General features: G+C 43.5%; 1 protein-coding gene across 1 annotated transcript in view; it reads left to right on the forward strand.

The window, feature by feature from the left end:
- Positions 1-24369, forward strand: part of THOC7 (THO complex subunit 7) — a 1450279-nt gene that overhangs the window by 1136689 nt on the left and 289221 nt on the right. The window contains exon 5 of the mRNA XM_069643715.1: positions 7186-7243. Within this exon, the coding sequence (XP_069499816.1) occupies positions 7186-7243 (58 nt within the window). The remainder of the gene's footprint in view (positions 1-7185; positions 7244-24369) is intronic.

The following is a 24369-nucleotide window of genomic DNA, read 5'->3' on the forward strand; positions in this document are numbered from 1 at the left end:
TGGGTATCCAGGTCTTTCAAAATCAATTTATTGCTTTCCTCTTTCTCTCTGTCTAGTTGGATTTGCAGGGTGGCTACCTGCTCTGTGCATGCCCTGTTGAAATTGATCTGTTGCTCCAGCTTTTTCTGGCTCTGCAGTAAGGAGTCCAAACTGTCTTGGTGCTACTTCTGCAAAGCCAGAATTCTGGTATCCTGGTCTGTCTTTTCCTGTTGCAGTATATCCATGTCCTCTTTTATTTTAATGATATACTGACTACTATCATTTTCTGACTCCTGGCTCCTCTGCAGCCTCTGCTCAGAAGAGACCAGGTCAGATTGGGCCTTTTCTAACGCCATCTGTTGCCTATTTGCCAGATCTTGGCCTTCAGCACATTTGTCCTGCATGGCTCCCATATATAGATACAAATATGCCGCTCTCCTAACCATCTTGTCGTGTTCATCTTTAACTTTAGGAGCATGTATAATTCACTCAGGGCCACATGTAATGGACCCTGATTTTTCCATATATCTGACCCTGTTTCAGTGAACTGTTGCGCGATTGCCTGCAACCAGACCGGTTGGTCCTGATGAGTCCACTCACCTCTCACAAATAGCTTATGTAAGAAGTGCTCTCTGGCTATTTTCATATCTACCAAGGTCGTCATTCTGGAATTTGAGTTCCTTCCTGACTTACAGAAGTTTGCAAAACAGACCGTTTCCTTAGAGCGTTCCTTTGAGGGATGCTTTCATAGTGTAAAACAGCGTGGTGATCTAACCGGATATGTGTATCTGGTCAGTTGGCACACTGTATTAATCTGCACAAGTGGTAAATCTAACCCAGAATATCCCGGCTCCGAGCCCCCACTTTTGTAAGCGATAATCAATCAACACTACAGCTAAGTCAATGCCTAGTCTGGGATGCTGAGGAAAACCCTTATTGATGTATTTTTATATCCAGTTCAGTACTCTGGATGACAACCCTTGTATAACACCCCCCTCTTAGAATCCCCCTGACCCCACTGAGCCAAGAAGTAGGTTTGTTTTGCAAATTAAAAGGTTTATTTGAAAATGTAAACAATATATATATATATCACACTTCTATAAATAAATTGATAATGGATATTACACTTGTGAATATGAGCAGTAATCAGCAAGAGGTAACTTATGAATAGGAACAGAAGAATAAGGTGGGAAAGAATGCTTTATATGGTTCAAGGAAACGCAATGATGAATGAAATGCAGTACAGAAATAACTTGTTATGATTTTAGCAAAAGGTAATATGATCACTTTTTCTTTTGACAATTCACTCCCCCCCTATGCAATACAAGAAATGGAAGGAGAGCACACAGTCTTCAAGAATCCCCACAAATCACACTTTATAATGCAATACACAGTTCCAGTTCTCCCAGCAAGCTTAGGGAAAACAGGGATGAGTTTTAAACACAGGCGAATTACTTTAATGTGGTTTGCAAGGAAGTGAAAAGGTGCTAAAACTGCTTTTAATTCCCTCTAGAGGTTCAGGGTAGGTGATGGCTACTTTATATTAGTTCAGGCTCACTTTAACAATACTCTATGAATGATTAGCAGATTGCAAACGAATTTTAGCAAAGAGAAGCAAAAAGCTGCTGATTTCTACAGATGAAGAAATCGGGCCAAATCGCGGTAAATTTCGCAAGTGCGTGTCTCGCGATTACGGAACAAGTATAGGGAGTAGGAAGTCAGTTTCTTGGAAAGCCTAGATTCTAAGCTTTCAGATGAAAGTTAAATCTCGTTCCGAGCACAAACTGTTCCGGAGATACGGATGATTTCATAAAGGTAGATTTTCGGATTTAAAGTAAAACTCAAAATGACAGGTGACAGCTTGCAGCTGCAGAATTGACAGGTGACAGTTGTGCAGCTTTAAAAATGACAGATGACACGATTTCTAGGAGGCTGTTCTAATTAGGGTAAAGTAGCTTGAATTAGATTATTTTAACTAAGAGATTGGGTTCTGCACAGTTCTGGCGGATACTCACTCCTAATTTTGAAATGAATGGGCCTCGTCACGGATCTGGTCAACTGGACTGGACTGGGCGGTTCTGCTCACAGCGTCTGGGTCAGCTCTGCTCTGCTGGTCTAGCCTCTCTGGATACGGCGGGTCAATCAGGCACCGGTTCTGCTCACAGCGGTCTGGGTCTGGTCTGCGGTTCCGGTAACAGTTCTTGGCAAAGAATAAGTTCTGTAGTCTATGTTTAGCTTGGAAGTCTAAGTGTTGGATCTCTGGATGTGAAGTCGTCGGTCAGCATGCTCCGCAGCAAATGGAATTGAATGTCTCTACCTGTCCCAGCAGTCTCTTTTTATGTGTTTTGGAAGTGGGTGTGTGCGTGGCATAACTGAGCCTGCCCCTCTCTACTTGTCATTGGCCCGATTCTCCCCTCTCCCATGATTGGGGGAATTGGGTTGTGAGTCAGAGTGATGAGGTCTGTTTATGGGTCAGAGGATCCTCCCCTGGTCAATTTGCCCACAAATCTATATTTGATTCAAATACATATTTCCAAGGTACACAGTTGTTTGACATCACATACACACATCATATATTACTAAAGATAGTCCCTGTCCCGACTCTGGCGTTTCTAGGAGCTTGCATTAAAAAATGGCAACTTATTTTCGATTTTAGTGGGTTTTGCAATATGGGATTTTCATCAAAAATTATACAAAGGTACATTTTCCTTCCACATATATCCCAGTAACTTTCCATGTCTCTAGCTTAAACACATTGTCTACAATATTCATAATTAGCGGGGTTTTGCCCCAGAACATGGTACAAATTGGAGTTTGGACTCAAATCGTGAGGGCATTTTTCAAACTAAGACTCTCAAAGTTGTACATTCCTGTCATTTGGTTACAATAAATTATCACTGTTTCTATAAACTATATATTTGTTGCAATTCAACTCCCCAAAGTGTTTGGGTCCGCCTCCAGAAGTCTGGGTGGGTCAGTGATCACATGTCTCTCCTTGCTGGCAGAAGGCTGTTGACAGGAAACACTCAAAATTAACATACCCCATTCAACAGGTCGCTGGCCGCTGAGAGGTCTAGGAGCATCAACAGTGCAGTATGGCCTGAATCCATAATGCAGGCCAATGAGCTTTTCAAGTTCAGGAGGGCTGTACCAGTCCCGTATCGATCCCTAAAAGCGGACTGATACATGCCCAGGATGTTGTTCTGTTCCAAGAATTCCTGAAATTGGAGACAGGCCACTTTGTCCAAGATTTTTTATAAAAACGGGACTTTAGTGATAGGCTGATAGTTCTTTGCTAAAGAGGGGTCAAGTGAGCTGTTTTTCAGTAGGGGTTTTTTCCAGACTTCTTTAAGCGAGGTTGGCACCACACCCTCTGTAAATGAAAGATTGACCATCCTTGCAATCCATGGAATAAGAAACGAAATGGCTTCTTTAAGAATACTGGCTCAACAAATTTCACCCTTACAGGAGGAAGGTTTCAGATTGTTCGCTATCCTGAGGATCTCTATCTCTGTGCACTGTTTGAAACTGCACTTGGGTGTCAGTGAGCCCATAGGAGAGATGGCTGGTGCTGCACAGTTTTGCAGGGGAGGACATTGTTTCAGGTGGATGGTGTTCTTATGGCCAAGAATCGTATTGCGAAAATCCTCTTGGATCACTTGAGACCAAATGGAATCCTGCTTAATGTTATGGGTGGTGGTATTTTTTCAATCTACTTCTTTCAATACTTTTAAAAGTTCCTGAGATCTTGATTTGACATTTTTGATTTGTGTGTTGAAGTATTTCGATTTTTCCTCTATGATCACTGTTTTATAGTTGTTCACAGCGGTTTTGTATTTCAAGAGGGTTTTCAGGAGTAGAGCTTTTGTGCAATTCTCTCTCACAAGGTCTTTTGATGGACCTGGATTCTAACACAATTTCTTTAAACCAGACATTTTTTATCGTCTCTGGCTTGATGACTTTGATTTTCTCAGGGGCTAACACCTCAGTAACTTCAGCAATGGCTGCCAAAAGATGAGCAACCAGAGTGTTAACAGTTCCACATGAGTTGGGATGTGGACGTTTTGTTTGATAAGTTCATTACATTTGGCTGCTGACATATTCCTAAGATTACAAGATTTTTTAGTAGTTCTAGCCAATTTGTCCAGATGAATAGGAGCCGCAGGGAGACAGATTGTGAAGCAGACCATCAGGAGGTCGGACCAGCGGCAAGAGGAACAGACTGGATTAAGAACCTCCAATTTATGGGTAAGGACCAAGTCAATGACATGGTCTTCCTTGTGTGAGGGCTCTTTAATCCACTGAGAGAAATCAATGGCATCCAAGACTCTAAGTAGAGATTTAGCAGGTTTGTGTTTTTCCTCTTCTGCCCAGTAGTTAAAGTCACCAAGGATGACCATGGTGGATTTATGTTTGGTAAAGCTATTAATGAGGGCTAAAAACTGCTCCTCAAATAAAGGCATATCCTTCGGAGGTCTGTAAATAATCAGGATCGCCACAGTGGTGTTAAAACTGGTTTTTAACTTAACGAGCAAGCTCTCACAGCCATATATATCTGTATGCGAGACTACATGGCAGTCACGATGTTTCTTAATAAGAAGTGCGGCGACTCCTCCTTTTTTGTTAAATGCAATCAGAGCGTGGAATGTCAAAGGCCTGAGGGACAGAGGTGGATGCTGTGTCATTCAGCCATGTCTCTATGATACCTATTATGTCGATGTCAGAACTATTGAGAGTCTTCTTCCTCGGCCCCATGTTTGACGAGGGAGCGAATGTTCAGGTGGGCCATTTTAAGGTGTACCATGGTGTTGCCATAGGGGGACTCTGAACGAGTTGGCCCTATCCCCTGTGACACCAGTGGTTCGGGGGAAATGCAGGATAACAACTCAGACAACTGGAGTTTACCATTCGCTACGGATGCTGGCTGTATATGTGGACGAATAGTGGAATGGGAGTCATTAGTATTAATCAAGTTAGCCTTAGGAACAGCATGGTACTAACCTTATACTTATACTTCTGGTCTTTCTCAGTCGGGCTCGGACCACTTTCGGATGTCGAAGTCTTTGCGTGCCTTTCTTTACAGACCACTGCAGGATCACATCGACTCAAAGTTCACTGTTTTACTTTCACTCTTCCCTTCTCTTCGAATTAATATTCATTTCACTTTTGCTTTCACAGAGACTTTCAAGTGGGCTACTTCCTTTCACGGGACCACTCTGTTACTTAGCAATGCTGATTTCACAGCTCTCCTTTATATCAAACTTCACTCACAGGTTTGTCTTTCTTCGTGTTTCATCCACATGCGTACAGCCTTCACTTGCAATATAATGTTTCTATTTCAAACTTCAACACACACTGGTTTCTCAGGTCGCTTGCCAACTCACCGGCTGTGTGTGTGTCTTTTCCTGGGTTTTGCGATTTCTAAATCACGAGTCAAGGTTAGTACCACAGGCTTGGCCTCCCCTCCTCAACTCTGCCGTTCACCCGGGAGGGTCGTTGGCGTCCTTCAAACACAATGCAGTCTTCACTTAGGGGGTCTGGCCTTCTCCACGTGTCTTTCACGGCCTGTCTGTGGCAACATTTGGGGCTTTCTACCCGCAGCTCTCGTCCCTTGGTCTGTCGCTCTGCTCCAGTAGGTTTGCCTAGGTCCCGGAAGTTCTGCTCTAACTCGTGTTCTGCCTTGCTCAGAGTGTGTCTTTAGGGGTTGCCTTTTATCCGTGTGAGGAGAGCTTATTGGTATCAGGTGTATGCACTTGAAGTCAAGTGCCTGACTTCACCTGACCCGATTAATGTGACATGTCCAGTACGATGTATGAGAGTTAGTCTTGTTACTCTCAGTCACCCTCTTCCTCCGCCCAGTGTTAATGTAAAAAGGGGGCGGGAAGTTGGGATCAAAGAGTATGCTAAAAAATAGGATGGGGTAGATGAACAAAAAAGGGGGAATACTGCATCTCACCATCGGCTGCCTCAGCCCCACTCCCTGAAGACCCCTCATACAGGTCATCCTCCCTCACTGGTGCACCCCCAGGAACTGCATCTAAAAGCGATGGCCGTGTCTTGGCCACCTGGATGACAAGACCCAGAGGATTAGTGGGTGAGACACCCTTTGGTTTCTCACAGGTTGCTGCCTTAGCCTGACTTAACCATTGCTGGAAGCTTCAAAACGGGCAACCTGTGAGCCTCCAATTGACTGATCAATGCTGATGTGGATTGTGCGATATTACTTTGGGATTGTACCACATAAATTAAGAACAGCTTTTAATCTAATTGATTTCTTGTGAAAATTAATTTGTGAATAGCATGACCAGTACTCATTTCTACTCCGCTTCATATAGAGAACATACAACCTTGCATAATGCTTCGCTCCAGGAGGTAACGTGAATTGTTTCTGCTTTCAGAGAAGGGCCCCAGAAACAAGAGTTTGTGTTTTTCAAAATATTGTTCACTTTTTTCATATACGCTTTCCATAATTTCAAATATTTCAGCATTATCCATTCAGCTAGCTTTTTTCCGTTATTGTTTTATACATTCTGGAACGTGCAAAGGCCCAGTTGTTGTTTAGTGAGAGCCAGTCGCATGTATACTCTGCATGCAGTTTCTTAGACAGATGCTATGTAGAAGTTGATCTATACATTCTCACTAATGCATAGTTTCTTGCAGTGCTTTAAGAGACGGTTTTTCCATGTTAGGGAATTGGCTACGATATCGGACCTGGATATAGTCCTTTCTGAACTGGTGTGACCTATGTTTGAGCCAAAACACAATTGTAAAAGAATGTCCCTTTTATGGAAGATAACCTTCAGGAGGTTGAGTAAGATTGTGGCTATTTGGGGAAAAACAGTACCTCTTGGAGCCTACTCAAACTTTTGCTCGTGACCATTTTTGTGCATAGTTTCCATATGTTTAATGTGAAGAGAGCAGTTGGGTATTAGGAAAAAGACCAAAGACTTAAAAAATGTGACTCTGTCAAAATACCTTTTAGAAATGGAATTCCAAGTACCCTTCTTTTCACATGGATAATCATTCGCTAGTTTATCATACCATCAGAGTAACAGTTACAAAAATGAGTTTATGAATTTGTATATATCATTCTTTATGAAGACTAATATTGAATTTACTGTAATTAAACTGATTGTGATGTGCACTGTGTTGACAAAATTGTGCTCCAGATTATACTCATAATTATTAATGTTTTTGATTTCCTAGAATATGATGCATTGGCTAAGGTGATACAAAATCACCCAGACAGACACGAGACTTTAAAGTAAGTGCAATTATAAATGTCCAAGTTACCAGCACATGTAACTTGCTCTTGCACATCAATCTGTTGTATTAGCATTGACAGGAATTGTGGTTATTTTAATTTTCTCTACCAAAAGCATAATATTTCTGAGGCATATGAATATGTTAAGATTCTCATGCTTTCAAATCCTGCCATCTAGTCGTTGGTCTGCAGTATGTTAAATTGCTTAGTTCCAAAGTAAAAGAGCCTCCACAGAGGTATTGCTTTTGCACTATCCCTACCCTTAGTTTACGGGAACCCATGATGCTTGATCCATTGACATCATCAGATAGTTTTTTTCCACTGTCGGTGTGATGGCAGGAGTCAGAGCGGCAAATTCATCTTCAAAGCAAAATGTGCTTAATGACCATGAGGATCCCAATGTTATCTAAACATGTTGATGCATAGACAATGCATCCCTCCATTCCGAATACTTCAATCCCGACCTGCCACAGCACACAGTAGGGAAAGCCTCATTAGAGAATATCTCACGGTTTCATATTTCTATACCGACTGACTCTCTGTGTACCCTTTCTCTAGGTATAGGAAACTCCTTTCAAGTTATTTCATAATTCAATCTTCCAAGGCCTACTGCAAGTACAATGGTTCGTGGTGGGCAAGTCCCACCACCAATTCCAAAGGCTTTCTTTTAGAATCGCATCTGCACTATGTGTCTTCACAAAAATACTTGGTAGCCACATGTCTGCACGAGGAATCCAGGTGTACCCATATGTAGACATCTGGCTCTTTGGGAAAAATTTAGAGACATGGAGACTGCCTCAATTTGAAGTGAAGAGGCGCCAGAATAACATAACCGAATGGAGGTATACCCAAAAGTAATATTCAGTCAAAGGATTTATTGAGAACACAGAAAGAAGGGATCTTTGGTAATTATTCAAATATTAAAAACCCATTGTAGAGAAATATTTCACATGTAAATGCAGATTTTGAATCTAATGACCAGATTTTACAAAACATCACCCTGTTCAATACTTAAGATTCAGGTGCAACACCCTAAATGTTTCCTGGCCCAGCTTTCCTCAGGGCGTAACATTTCTTCACAAGGCTGCAAAGCTAATCCAGGATGCATCTAAAATATGAGCATATTATTATGTGTTACATGCCTCATGATCAGAGTCAATTCAAACACATTTTTGGGAAATGTACACTAACACACCTTTACGGCAAAATTCACTTGATTGAGTAGGATACTGCTTGTATGTAATTTGTTATGTCTATGGTAAACAGGGTTGTCGCATTGACATGCATCTTAAAGGCATGGTCTAGTAAACATTTTTATTGTCCCTACGGGTCGGCCATGTTTTTTTAAGCTTTTAAGCCTAAGTGGCTCGATTTTAGAAAACTTTCCTATGGACCTTACCCGAGTTTTCGTCCATTAAACGCATGCGAAAACAAGCATCAGGGAGCCGCCATTTTCTGATAATCCTATCTTTTCCCCCATCGCCCTGGCTGACCTGTGTTTGCGGCACTAAATCAATTCCCCCGCCCCTGAGCCTGTCATCAGCAGACTCGTACCGCCCATTTCCCAACGCCAAAGCACGTCTTGTGTCAACATTCGCTGCGCTTCAGCTAATGACGTGTCGCCATGGAAATGGCAGGACGCCTCTTTCCTCAATAAGTATAAACAGACCGTTTCACAACACACAGCAGCAGATTTTCGATTCCATTCCTCTCTCTGTGTTACTTTGAGTATTCTGTGACTCGTTTCAGTGCTCTGGTCAGCTACCTTCGCCGCTTGTAGCCCGTGTGAACAGATACCAGTACCACCTCTATAAATTATTTTAGTTTGTTTAACACACAATGGCTACAATAATGCCCTACATGTACGAGTCCGAGTATACCGAGGAGGAACTACTGGAAAGGGAAGCACGCGAAAACGATGGGGATTCGGACGGCATTTGGCAGGACGTATCAACAGATGAAGAGCCTGGGCCTAGTCGAGTGGACGGCGTCTCCACCTGGTGCACATGCAATCGATGCAAGCTAATGCCAACTGAGGACGAGAACTGCTGCTGCCGAGAAAACTCGGAATGCCTGGCCTACATTTCGGAAGGCGAGCCACGACCGCAATGCATCACCGAGCTGCCAGACTTCAGGGCAGCCTGCCTCACACGGGCCGTGTCGAGAATAATGATGCTGCTTATGCACGAACTTCGTGCAACTGTTCGTCCTCGTAATCCGAGTAACGAGTAAGTATACTCTGCTTGTCATGCCACTCCTATTTCATGTTCGTCTACTATATCCAAAATTACATCTACATATCATTGTAACGCATGTAAGTCGTTCAATAGTGTGCATTGTCCAGATAGCATTTGTCCGTGCAGAATGCCATTAGTTACAAGAATTGTCATTGACAACAAACGTTTATTAAACTTATCTTGGTCATTTAAAAACAGTTTGTTTCATTCCTTTTCACAGGTGGTACAGGCTGGTGGATTATTGTTCCTTTACATGGTGGCTCCACGGGAGGCTTGGGCACTGCGTTCGAAGAGTGATACCCGCCTGTGCCGTTCGTGCCATTAGAGAAACGTTCCCAAGTGACAGCGGTCAGTACAGGGGTTTTTCTCTCGCTGTGCTGCAACCTGAACTGTACAATGTTTAAAGTCTTGTATTTTTGTGTCATCAAAATAAGATACAAAATAAAACACCACATATATTTTTACAACAGTTGTTTTGATTTTTTAAATGAATCAAGTTATTCTCCATTCAAGGATGGACGTCAGACATCTGTGCTCCGAATGGGTGAAGGTTTGGTCGCTGTGAAGCAGGGTGGTCACTATCTATCTAAGCTAACATAACATATTCTCGATAATGCATGCACTAAATAACATTTGTTCAAAGTCTTTCAGTGGGTTATGTCTCTATAAAAGTCACACATATGTCTACACTAACAATTATCTTTGGATTATACAGGCCTTGGGTCTTGACCACTATAATACACCGGTTGAAGTGTGGGTCTGTGCTCACAAGAGCTTATCAATAACAAATGCCGGTATGTGGCATTTGTTATTGATAAGCAACGATATACTATCATTGATTTAAAGACGATATACTATATATTGATATAAAGGCGGTTCGCGCCAGTGGATGCACGCAGGCATGGGGGGCTGTCAGGGGCGCGAAAGGCCAAGGTGCCAAACTACATGTACACTTCAAAAGATATCCCACGCCAAGGGGCCATCGGTCACATGGCCTCCTCAGACCCCGTGTCTCCAGCCAGGCCTCCCCTTGAAGCAGGCCGCCCCCCTGCAATCCACATAAGTGTGTCTCCATTCAGCAGTCTTCCTGTGCCTTATCTGCACGCCCCAGGCCCATCCATCCCACCCCCCTGTATCAAAGGCGGTTCGCGCCGGTGGATGCGCGCTGGCATGGGGGGCTGTCAGGGGCACGAAAGGCCAAGGTGCCAAACTACATGTACACTTCAAAAGGTATCCCACGCCAAGGGGCCATCGGTCACATGGCCTCCTCAGACCCCGTGTCTCCAGCCAGGCCTCCTCTTGAAGCAGGCCGCCCCCCCTAAAACCACGACATACATACGTCATTCATTCACAAACACACCCCTGTTTCTAATACTTTATAAACCACTTGATATGTCTCATGAGAACATCTTTGTGCTTTGCAAGTCAACTCCTGAATGTGTTACCTGGCAACCACTGAGATCTACGCTAAACTGCTCGTCGTCGTGCTATCCGTGAACTTCTGTGACCGCTTAGAGCAAACCCATCAGTGTGCTACCTGTGGCCACCCACCTATTCTCCTGCAACATACTGCTCTGCTTGCTGAATCCAACTGTTTGTTGGTCAAGGTAAGGCCATGTATCCTAGTCATATTTCGCAGATTTTTAAATTTCTATCTATTTGCGAGTTGAGTACACTATAGTGCTAGGTTCATTGGTCTCATTGCTATTGACTTGAGTTTCCATTGCTATGCTATCAATAGATCTATTTATTTTCATCTGTTTCTATTGTCATCAAATTGCACCCTTCGGGGGTCCAGTCTATAATGTAAGCATGTTTCCTTCTCGTGCAATACAGAACATCCAAGGGATGAGTCACATGTTCAGTTTTTAGTCACATCATTTATACATTTCTGCAACTTATGCAAATACTAAGCCGCACATAATGAACTGGTATAGTTCCTGCGACCAAAACAAACCTTGCATTGTTCATTGTATGATTCATTTACTTTTGTATTAAATCTTTATTCTTGAAGATTGTATAATAATGTCGATATTTACTTTTCAGATTTATCAAGAATGCCTGCCTGTTCGATTAGCGGTTGCCCTTCGAAGACCCATGCGAAATCTGAAGGCACTAAAATGCATGTATTCCCGAAAACTGTTGATCGAATAAGAGAATGGGTCAGACATTGCGGATATCCACTGGATGAGCTGGAAAGTAGAGTCCAACAAGTCTTACAGGACAAGAGGGGTGATCGATACCGCATCTGCAGCCGGCACTTTTCCTTGGACATGTACACAACATCTTGGGTAACAAAGAAGAATAAACGGCGAACGACACGGAAATTGCTCGAAAACGCTATTCCCACTCTATTCGTCCACATTCCGCCACCGGTGAGTCAAGTGTCCGGATTTAGCTTTAGGCCTTGCGGTAGTGTGTAGGTATCCGAACGGATTAATTGATATTGTAGGTGTTCTATCCCTTGTAATAATTTCGATATTGATATGAGTGTATAGTTTTTTGAATAATGACATTTACCAATATATTCTTTTTCGATTTAATAACCCACAAACGCAATGTATATATATGGGAACAGGGAACTGTGCTGTATTGAGCATTTTACAAGTATTCTGTCGCCTTACACGGCTATTTTTAATATTGGCATTTCATTATCAATCATTAATTTACCTTTACAACTTCTTGACTATCCCTTGAATCTGAAGCAAGAACATTCTACATCCTTGACGTGGTCGCAGTTATCAACCACTTCTAGCGCGTATCAGGTAATCTTACTAGGCTAATCCGCTACAGACTTGTTTTATGCATGTCAAGTAATATTTTTATTTTATCGTGTAATCATTTTACCGAATGTTTGGTTAGTGCTTTCCAATTGATATACACCTTAGTTATCGTCCACTGGTGTTTGTTTTCAGTTATAATTAGTGTTATCCATACTAATGCAAGTACTGTCTTTCAGGGAGATGCTGAAGCGTCCGCCACATCTACAACATTTCTAGATGTTCTTCAACAGCAGGAGGTATGGATACTGACAGCTCCATCGAGCGTCATCATCAGAGCTGGAATTCTTGTTGTTTGATTGTTCTACACAATGTTTCATTCGTGGTTAGCCGTTGATATGTACCTGTGCTGTCGACCCCAGGTGTGTGTTATGTTTTCACTATTGTAATCCTCACTAATGCAAGTACTATGTTTCAGGCAGTTGATGAAGCGTCAACCCCTGCACTTGATGCAGAACCTGACATTCAAGTAATTCCAGGGGAAGTGGAAGCGGGACCATGCGTATACGAATCGGCGCAACAGCTTTTGGAAGTGCGCACTACATTTGCAACATCCATAGATATTCTTCAGCAGCACGAGGTATGGATAAGGACAGCTCCATCATGCGTGATCATATAACGTGATTTCATTTGCTATACTTTCTTCCCTATTAATGCAAGTGCTGTGTTTCAGGGAGACGACGAAGCTTCCACTACAATCACAACATCCAATTTAGATGATGCAGATGTAAATAAATCGGAGAAATAAGTCAATGAAATGTGATCATATTTAGATTTTCCTTGATTCTTTTGGACAATGCATCATTTGCGGTTATCACTTTATATGTACCTGTGCGTTCGACCCCAAGTGTGTGTTATGTTTCCAATATTGAAAACCATACTAATCCAAGTACTGTGTTTCAGGGAGACGACGGAGCTTCCACCACAATCACAACATCTCATTTAGATGATGCAGATGTAAAGGAATCGTTGAAATAAGTCGATGAAATGTGATCATATTTGGATTTTCCTTGATTCTTTTGGACAATACATCATTTGTGGTTATCTCTTTATATGTACCTGTGCCGTCGACCCCAAGTGTGTGTTGTGTTTCCAATATTGAAAAGCATACTAATGCAAGTACTGTGTTTCAGGGAGATGCGGATGCCTCCTCTCCAATACAACCATTCATGGCAGTCCATGCAGAGCCAGAGGTATGGATACTGACAGTTCCATCGAAATAGATCATCACTGGTCGAATACTTGTCATTTGATTGTTGCACACAATGTTTAAATCGTGTTTGGCTATTGAGATGTACCTGTGTGTTCGTCCTCACGTGTGTTTTATGCTAACAATATTTTGATACATAGTAATGAGTGTACTATGTTTCAGGGAGACGATGGAGCCTCATTCCGTGCGGTCTATGCGGATACAGAAAATATAGTCGTTGCAGCGCAAGAGGAAGGGAGGACATGCGGAAACGAATCGGAGCTACAGCGTGCAGATGTTGAAGGTCGAGTCAAAAAAGTTGCAAAGAAAAAAAAACAAAAAAAGGTTAGTTACAAACAGTTCATAATTTTAAAAAAATGTTTGTGCTGGGGACTATTTTATGTTTTTTTCCAGTCAATTCTACTACACTCCATCTTGTGTTTAAACTAAACATCCCTTTTCCAATCTCTCCTCCAGTTACCCGTGGGTGTCAGAACTATACACACACAGACAGTGAAGCGAATGAGAGATGTGGCTTGCCAGACCGTGTACACTATGGAGGAACTATTAATTGAGGCGAGGCGTGTTCAGGCTCGAGATGCTCATGTCCAATGGCCAGAACATGAATTAACTGTGTTTGGCGACTACAGCAAAGTTGCATTGGACCATAGCTACAGTGCGACCGCACCACCACAAGAAGATGTTATTGAATGTATTGAAGATAGCTCTGAAGTAGTTGCAGATCAATTTACACAATCTACACCCACCAAAAATTTGCCACCAAAAAACCTGTCGACATTGTTGTGTTCTCCCATCAATGTTGAAGTAATAGATGTCGAAATGACAGAGAATGAACCAGCCTCAGCATCCATAGACGCATCAGAACTTGATATCAGCGATATTACTTTCCAATGTGTTGAAATCTCCACAACGTCACAGGCCGGAACAACGTTGACGCAGGATGACAGTCTAATGAAAGAGAGCAAATACATTGTATTCGACAGTTGTTTGAGGGAAATTATAAGTATGCTGAAATGTGTGCATTCCATTAGAGAGAAAGTATGTGGGAAGCCATTGATTAATGTGACTCGTCAAATAAAAGGCAGTAACGTCAAAATAAATGCCGCCTGTAGATTAAATCATAGGTTCTCATGGTCTGCACAACCGATGCTGGCGAAACTGCCAGCAGGCAATCTACTGTGTGCAGCTGCATCACTTTTTAGTGGCTCCAGTTTTAGAATGTTAGAGGCTTTCTTTCAGTTTGTGAGACTCCATTTCATTTCTAAAGCGCTGTACTACATATACCAACGTGATTATCTGTTTCCGGCCATTAGTGATGCTTGGAAAATTGAACAATTGTCTCTAGCAAGTACATTCGAAGGCAAACGATTCAGGCTAGTCGGCGATGGACAGTGCGACAGCCCTGGATTTTCTGACAAGTACTGCACCTACCACTTTCAGGACATGGATAGTAAGAAAATTGTGAGTTTGGTGGTCGTGCAGGTAACACAATGTACATCGTCAGTGGCCATGGAGAAACTAGGATTTATAAAATCAGTGGAATATCTACTATCAAGGGGAATGCACATCCACCTCATAGCCACGGATAGACACGTTTCAATTGCCAAGACAATGAGAGAGCAGTTCCCACATATTAAACATCAATTTGACGTATGGCATCTTGCTAAATCAATCAATAAGAAAATCTCAGCTGCAGGGAAAAAAAAAGGTTTTGAAAGTATTTTGCAGTGGTCACATTCTATCACCAACCATCTTTGGTGGAGCTCAAAAACTTGTGAGGGGTCAGTGGAAATACTACTTGAAAAATGGCGGTCACTGATGCACCACTGTACCAATGTTCACCGCTGGACAGCAAATCAACATTTCCACCAATGTGAACATGGCCCTTTGTCCTCAGAGGAGGCACGGAAGAAGAAGTGGTTGATTCCATCTTCACCGACACACAAAGCCATTGAGAAGATTGTTTTCGACAAAACTCTATCAACAGATTTGAGAGGACTGACAGAATTCTGTCACACAGGAGATTTGGAGGTGTTCCACAATATGTGCCTAAAGTACAGGCCAAAGCGCTTGCATTTTAGCTTTCGGGGCATGAAACATCGCACTCTACTAGCGGTCTTGGCCCATAACAGCAATGTCGGACGTGAACAATCTAGGACTAGGGGTAAAGTAAGGATGCTTCGTTACACTAAGGTGTTTTCAAAACGAAGTAAGCAATGGGTGATCAAACCAGTCTATGATGAAATGCAGTTCGACTTTGTGAAAGGCCTTATTGTTGCTGTGTTAGAGAAGCACAGATATGGAATTTTGGACGTTTCTGTGCAGAGCAGTGATCCATTGCCACCGAACATTGCGACTGTGCCATGCCCACCCGAAGCACAACTGATTGTGAAGTACAAATCCCAGTTTAAATAATTGCAATACGATTGTCTTTTTGTAAATAAATGTTATTGTACAGTGTACCTGTAAACCTAACCCCTACCTTCACCATCATGGGTGGCGAACAATCTGGGCGTCATCTTTGAATTCTCTCTATTCACCTCACATATGTGTATGTATATATTTTTCTCATGTCTCATCTCATGTGAGATGTAAATGCTGCGCACTGTTAACGGAGGGGAGGCATGCGTATTGCAAATAATAAAACAAACAAACAAACAATAAATCTCACTTTTAACTCAACTCCTGTGGTACTTTATACTTTCCCTGACCTTCCGCCAAAAATTAAATGTCTCAATTTGGGCTGCAAAGCTCGCAGACAACGGGGACAAAATTGGGGCACTCAGAACGCGCCAGCCAAGCGGGCCATGCCATTTGGGAGAGAAGCCAGTTCGCATTTGCACATTGAGGCGCACTACATAGACGGATTCTAAACTTCAAGTTCTCACAGATGCCTATACTACGTGATGTTGCAAATAAAGAATGCGAAGGACAGCGCCCAGATGAGGCCCACAAGTCGCACTGGAAGTATAAGGGTCTATTGTTTTTTGACCTTGAGACAGGGACCATGTCGAAAGAACTACATTTGAAGGGGGTGCGCAATAACGTAAGAAATGATAAGGCAGAAAATTCAGAAACTAGACCGAGTTTCATTTTAGTTCAGTATACGAAAAATCGTTGTCAAGAGCACGGTCCGTTTTACAGACTGCATTACGAAGAGACACAATGGAAATTTCAAATATAATGTAAGTAAATCTTTACACGCTTTTATACCGGAATGAAGATTTAATGAATGGATGCATGAATAAATGAATGAATGAAGAGCTAGGAAAAGCAAGTAAAACGTGTTCGTAGTGGGCACATGGGCATGCAGGTCCACTGGTCTCACCGATCTCGGTCCTTGGCCCAGCCACTTTTCCCTGCACTGCCTACCTGCACTACGGGACTGTCTCTGTATCCTTCAGCCCCTTCTCCCGGCATTTACCTTGCACTTGCCACCAGCTGGCCCTATTATTTAATTTGTATTCAACTAACCATGTACAGCCCTTCCCCATGCGCGATCAGAAAGATACCTGGCCTAGTAGGATTGTTGTCTGTCTGCCCTTGTTCCCCACCTGCCTCGTCACGCCTAGAAACACTTGAGTATAGGCGCGTTACAAATGCCATATCATATATCATATCATTCCTCACGCATGTAGACTAACTGTCGTTTATCATTGTGTGTTGGCCTCGATTTATTTCGTTACTTTTCGCATTGATTTTAGAGCCAAACATACTCCATTGAACTATCCTTGCAAGCAAATAGTTTCTGATCGGCTGTAATAAATAAAATAAGTAATATTAATGAAGATCGGCTGGCGAGACTAATTATAATTTTTTTGTTTTCATAACAGGTATTTGCTCCCCGTCTGCTACTGCCATCGGTTTGAGACACCAGCAGATGGCTTTTACAGTAGACACCTGCAGCTTTGTGTGAACAACTGGAGCACACTAACAATTTTATGGGACGATCGCCAAGGGCCCACATGCCCTTACGCTGTACTAGTGGCTAGAAGCAACATATCAACCTTTACGATGGACTAGTGCCTAGTTGATGGAACAGCCTTGCGGTTCACTGTGCTTCCAAAGTGCTTCTTTTAACGAAAAGCAACACCCTGTGTACCATGGCGGATACAGATAAAATAAAATAAATGGCTTTCGGAGTTCATATGGCAATTGCTGAATATTCTCTAAACATTTAATGTAAAATAAATGTACTTTACCAAATGTACCGTGTTGCTGTTTGATTTTAAAGTACAGTTTCATATTCCGAATTGTGGCGCGCTGTGTTGTGAGATGGTCTGTGTTGGTTTCCGGGTTCTGTGTGGAGTCGCGTAGAAGACGACTGGGCGCGTTTGCCTACGCAGCACAGTAACGTCACGGAGAGAGGCGGGGAATATGAATGTTTTGATAATGTCAGGGGCGGGGGAATTGATTTAGTGCCGCAAAAGCAGGTCAGCCAGGGTGATCGGGGAAAAGATAGGATTATCAGAAAATGGCAGCTCCTGGTGCTTGTTTTCGCGTGCGTTTAATGGACGAAAACTCGGGTAAGGTCCATAGGAAAGTTTTCTAAAATCGAGCCACTTAGGCTTAAAAAACATGGCCGACCTGTAGGGACAATAAACATTTTTACTAGACCATGCCTTTAAGGAGTGCAAAGAGCTGAAATCAGAAACTGCGCAAACATAGTTAAAAATGGCCTTATAGTGTTACTGACACACACATTACAACAAATTGTGTCTTTTTTACCAGAATATTACCTGCTTGAAATCCCAATATGGTGCCATGTGGTCCTGTAGGCTGCAAGTACAACAAAAAAGATCCTGCTAAGTGGTTGGAGAACTAATCCTATGCTTTGAGGCAATGCCAAATAACTGTTATTCAAAATAACTTACTAGTGCAGCGTGGGAATCACACATAGCTTTATATGCTCTATACGAACCCTGATTCAAGTACCCGGAAGCCACCATGTCCAAATGGCATATTGTCTCTACCCACAAATAAACTAGACCACACAGCACTGTTCTGAGTAGGAGCAACTACAAAATAGCACCCGTTTGCCAGTAGCATCAAGAAGCCATTCAATTTCCTCTTTCGTTTTTTCTTCTTCCCACCTGGAACCATTCCTAACAAACACATTTTAGGGGTACATCCATGGCGTTCCTCCACCAGACAATTAACCTCCTCCAATACTCTTTGACAGAACCTAGTAATTACTAGGCATTCCCGGACCATGTGCCGAAATTCCCTCCCACTTCTCTTTCACTTTTGATTGTGGTATGGTCTCGCTATTTTACAGTGTTCGGTGTAGCCTGGATATTGCATATCCCTCCTTTCCCATGGTCACAACAGTTTGAAGTATTGTTTTCCACCTGATGTTCCTTTGGTAACGATTCCCACTTCAACACTAAGAATTTGACTATCCTGTCGAAATTCAGGAATTGTCCTGTCGGCATCTGGAATTTCTTAACCAATTTGGCAACAACAGCAGCTATCTATTAGGTCCTGTATCAATGAACAACCCTCTATAGCACACTTGTTGTCCCCCATTTCCTTCACTATTACTAACACGTTTTCGTCTGCCCTTATGGAATGTAGGGGCTATACCCTTCCTTTAGTCGTAGCCTGGCGCAGGTACACATTCATGCTAGCTGCCTTGTGCGTACTGTGCAAGATGTGCTGGTTGTCCCTATGTGTCTCCATAGTAACTGCGACCTGTGCCCATGGTCAGGGAGCATTCCACACCAACCTCCCCTCCCCGTTTTTCATGGGGCCCCCGCCTTGTTGTAGGTGGGACGATAGGAATTAGAATTCAAACTCGGGGAGGATAAGTCCCCCATCTTGGCATGGGCAGTGCCCCTTGACATCTTTTTCCCGGCCACTGAACTCTGACACCTTGCTATCTAAGAGCTTGAAAAAAATCAGTCTGATAAAATGCAGCATATCCCATATAAGTATAATAACCTAGGCCGAATCACCATCTTATATATCACAATCTTTCCCATCAGTGATAAGGGCAGTCTTCTCCAGAAAACCATATTTTCCTCTAAATGGTACGTGCCCTATGTGGTGGGTCAGATAAAGGAGGCGTACTCCGATAATCCATACTACAGATTCTGGTTAAGACTTTCACCGACAGCTGAAGGACGTCAGTTGTCAGTGCAAGTCTTAACAGAATCTGTCCACCATCCGAACTAACTCTTTCTGACCCTACCATTATTTTAAGAATTAAAGGCAGGAGAATGTCTCCCTTCTCATGAAGATTTGTTTCTCACAAAGTTCAGTTCAATAAACTATCTTCAAGTAGTTCCTGGTCACTGTTTTTATCAACTTGTATTGTTCATTTAAAGTGTTGTTCAACTTTTGTGTCTTCTCTCTTTGATAACAATTTTTCATTCCTTGTTCTTTTCTTTAACTATTTTTCTTATTGTCGTTCTCCTCTCTTCCCAACCTATAGTTATCCAATGCTTAGAACACTCCTCTCTGATTCTTTTGTCTTTGTTGTACAGTTCACAGTCTTTGGTTTCTCTATGAAACTTATTTTTACATTTACTCTCTGTTCCAACATTGCCTTCTGGCTTTTCTTTTTTGATTAAATTGTTTTTATTGAAAGTTTTCAGAATGTTACAACCAACCGCTGGTTCGACTCACTCTGCAGGGCACACTCTGGATGTTCTGATCTCTACAGACCTTCCCCTTTCTAACCCTCTCACCACGCCTCTCTCCTCGAGTGATCACTTTCTCCTTTCTTCCCAGCTGACTCTCTCCACCCCTCAGGCCAAGCCAACTCCAGCACTGCCACCTACCTTCTCGGTTATCCGACCAATGAAGTATGTGTCAGTTGAGGCTTTTGCCGCCACTTTCTCACCAACCCTCCTTCAGCTGACTCACACCCCGACACAGCCCTTTCCATGCTCCACTCTGCTATATCGGATACTCTTGATGTTCTTGCCCCTGTCATGAGGACCCACTTGAAGCCCAAAGCCAAGGTCAATTCCTGGTACGACTCAGACCTTGTCACCCTTAAACGCAAGTGCGGGGTGGCTGAGAGGATATGGTGTGCTTCCTGAACATCCTCTGACAAACTGGCCTGCCGCCTGCTCCGAAGGCAATACCGGCTCTCTGTTTGCACTAAGAAGAGAGCCCTCATCCAAGCCCGTGTCTCTACGGCATCCAACAACTCGCCAAACTCTTTAAAATCTGCAAGGAGCTGGCCAATCCTGCTACAGTCTCTACCTCGCCTGTCTCCTCCAAGGCCCTCTGCACAGCTCTGGCTTCTTATTTCATCTCTAAAACTCACGATATCCTGTCCTCTCTCTCTCTCTCTTCCTCCTTCTCTGCCTATTCCCTGTTCTCCCCAGACAAGGTTTCTAGACAACTCCAATCTGTGAAAGTCTCGTTGAAACACGTTCTCCCCAGTTCCTCTAAAACCATCAAGTACCACATTGGTACTGTGAGACTTGTCCTTGGCCTCAAGCCCAGGGATCGTATCTCTATAAAAGGATGCCGGAAAACCATTGGGCCTGGTGATTTATTCAATGGTAGCTCACGGATCACCCTGTGAACCTCTGCTTGTGTAATTTCCATGTCTAACGCCTGCCTTTCCTGACATGTAATCCTCGGAAGAGAGACTGTGTCTAAGTAATCCCCTTGAGCGTGTGGGTCTGGAGAGTCGGAGCTGTAAAGATCCAAATAAAATAGATAAAATTGTGCGATAATATGATTAGTCTCTGTGGTTAATTCGCCATTGGGAAGTTTAATCTGCTGAATAATTTGCGAGATGGCTCGCTGGTGAAGTTGATTTGCTAACAGACAATCTCTTTTATTAACTTTCATATAGTATTTGAGTTTCAGTGTAACGCTCACCTGATTCCCGTAGAGGCGCCGGTCTTGACTGGGCGTATACCGTATCTTCAAAGGTGATGTGTAACACACGGCTGGCTCTTTGGGCTGGACCTCTGTGCACTGTATGTCTGGCTCGAAGGGTAAGATGTCTTAGGTAAGTGAACGCCGTGCTCTCCATCTGCCTCGAGGCAGGGTGCTGTAACCAGTTTCTTCACTGGATAAGGGGAGCAGGCCTCTTGACTTCAGAGGACTGCTGTCCGTCGTTTACTGCACGAACGGTAAGTTTCGAGTAATTCTAATGTCTTTAAAGTCTTTAGTAATGATGTCTCTTGTTTTGCAGGGTTCCGGCGATGGCGGATGGCGGGCTGAAGTGAGTTGAAGATGGAGCCCGTGTGATGAATAGAAGCGCCTGGAAGCACGTAAGTAAGCGCTTGTTGCCTGCTTCACGATGCGCTCTAACTGTCTTTTTATTTTGCAGGTACAAGTTCGGGGCGGCTGCAGGGTGCCGGAATACCCACTGGGTTAGATGTGGAAAGGAGTAATGGCACGTGAGTATTAAAGTTCCCCAATGTCTTTAAACGCACCTTGTTTTGTCTTTCAGATGCGGGATGCAGCGCCAAAGGCCTCCGGAGCGTGCCAAGAGTTGGTAAGCTTTTGTCTTTCAGATGCCGGAATGCAGTGTAAAGACCTCCGGAGCGCACGAAGAGTAGGTAAGCCTTTGTCTTTCAGATGCCGGAATGCAGCGCGAGGCGTTGGTGACAGCCGATGGACCAGGTAAGTGAAGAGCTGTCACTGAAGACCGTAATGCTAACCTGTTCTTTCTTGTCTTTATAGGCGTTGCTGAAGACTGGATTCAGAATGGTAAGCCTTTTTCCTTAGGCCCAGGATCAGATGCAGAAGACACGATGAGCGTTCTGCTGCTGAGGATGCAGAATAATGCAAAGCAAGATTCATCCATCGGGTGTGGTTTAAATAGCCTCCTGTAGTGCTTAGGTGTCTCCTTCCACAGCTACGCCTAAGAAAAGAATTCCTGCTTTCCAGAAGAGTTCCAGTGTTCTGAATCTAGGGAGTGGCTCCTGCCCCACCCAACAGGAAAAGTAGTTCCAAACAGAAGAGGATCAGAGACTCAACTGGCAGGCAAGTAAGCAGCATGGTCTGCTGCAGGTAAGTCCACCCAAGCATTATGAGCCCGGCGCTTCCAGCGCTGGGACTGGGCATATTTATGAGCCTGGTGCCACTGGCGCCAGGACTGGGTCCAAAAGGTCCCAATTGGGACTGGTTGGCACTCGGAACCTGGGTTATGGATCTGCTTCCAAGGGAGTTGGGAAAACCCTGACCTTTTGGAAGCAGAGATCATGACAGTACCCCCCCTCAAGGCCCCTCCCAAACTGGGCTTCTCCGGGGGTTTTGGCTTGTCAGGAAATGTTCGGTGAAATCTTTTGATTAGGCGAGGAGCGTGGACATATTCAGCAGGTTCCCAGGATCTCTCTTGGGGGCCGTAGCCTTTCCAGTCAATTAGGTAGAATAGTTTAGATTTGGAGATCTTGGAGTCCAGAATGCTTTTGACGTCAAACTCGAGTTCTCCATCAACTAGGATAGGTTTTGGAGATTTGGTTAGTCGGGTTTGAGGTTGCACGGGTTTTAATAGAGAGACGTGGAAGACCGGATGTATCTTCATGTGCGGGGGCAAGTCCAACTTGACCGCTACTGGGTTTACTATGGTAGTGATGGAATAGGGACCAAGGTATCTTGGGTTGAATGTGCGTGGCCCTTTTAGAGGTAGATATTTGGTGGATAACCAGACTTGATCCCCTACTTGATATTGAGGGGCTTCCTTCCGATGTTGATCTGCTCCTTTCTTGTATTGTTCTTTAGCCCTTTGAAGGTGAGAAACAGCTTCCTTAAAGGCTTGGGTGATTGTAGAATGCAGGTAGTCTACTGCTGGTGTTTCAAGATCTTGGAGGGGATCCAACTCCGAGGTTCGAGGGTGACTGCCGTACAAAAGAAAAAACGGGGTTTTCCCAGTTCCCGAATGGACAGAGTTATTGTAGGCATATTCGGCTATCCAAAGGATGTCTTTCTAAGTTTTTTCAGTTTGTTGCAGCATGCAGCGTAAATACTGTTCCAGAGTTTGATTGGTCCTCTCGGTTTGTCCGTCGGTCTGAGGGTGGTGACTGGTCGATAGTCTCACATCAATTTGAGCCGACCGACAGCAACTTCGCCAAAAATGAGAAATAAATTGACTACCTCGATCCGAAATTAGAACTGAAGGAAAACCGTGCAGTCGGACGATGTTTTCGAGAAATTCTCGGGCCAGAGTTGCTGCTGTTGGCAAGCCTTTGAGCGGAATGAAATGCACCATCTTGGAGAATAAGTCCACGATTACTAGAATCGTATTGTATCAGGAGCATGGAGGTAGATCGGTGATGAAGTCCATAGAAAGCGTATGCCAAGGGCGAGGTGGGATGTCAATAGGGCTTAAGAGGCCTGCTGGTCTTTCCTTTTGACTCTTGTTTTGGGCTCATACTCCACAGGACATTATAAAGTCTCTGATATCTTTTTTCCAAGACGGCCACCAGAAGTAGCGCTTGATCTTTTCTGAGGTCTTGGCTATACCGGGATGTCCTTCCATTAAAGAATCGTGATAACAAGAGATTACTTTTTTCTGTAAATCTGTACTGGGTAGGTATAATCGTTCTTGGAAATACAATAAGTTGTCCTTTACTGCAAAGTCCTTTCCCTGCAGATGCCAATTCTGTATGCCTGCTGGAGTTACAAGTTGCCTGGCTTTATCCTTAACTTCCTCTATGGATTCTGTGGCGATTACACCCAGAATTCTTTGTTCGGGAATGATTGGTACAGGTTTAGGGTTGATCAAGTGTTCTTCCACTCCCATCCGAGAAAGGGCATCAGCTTTACCGTTTTTTGTACCAGGTCGATAGGTAATTATGAAGTCAAACTCGGCAAAGAATAATGCCCAACGGAGTTGTCTAGAGGATTGGGCTTTTGCGGTTTTCAAATATTGCAGGTTTCGGTGATCCGTAATCACAGTAACGGTGTGTCTGGCCCCCAGCA

This window comes from Ambystoma mexicanum, chromosome 2p (genome assembly GCF_040938575.1).
Source record: "Ambystoma mexicanum isolate Mex_15411 chromosome 2p, UKY_AmexF1_1, whole genome shotgun sequence".
NCBI classification, from domain to species: Eukaryota; Metazoa; Chordata; class Amphibia; order Caudata; family Ambystomatidae; genus Ambystoma; species Ambystoma mexicanum.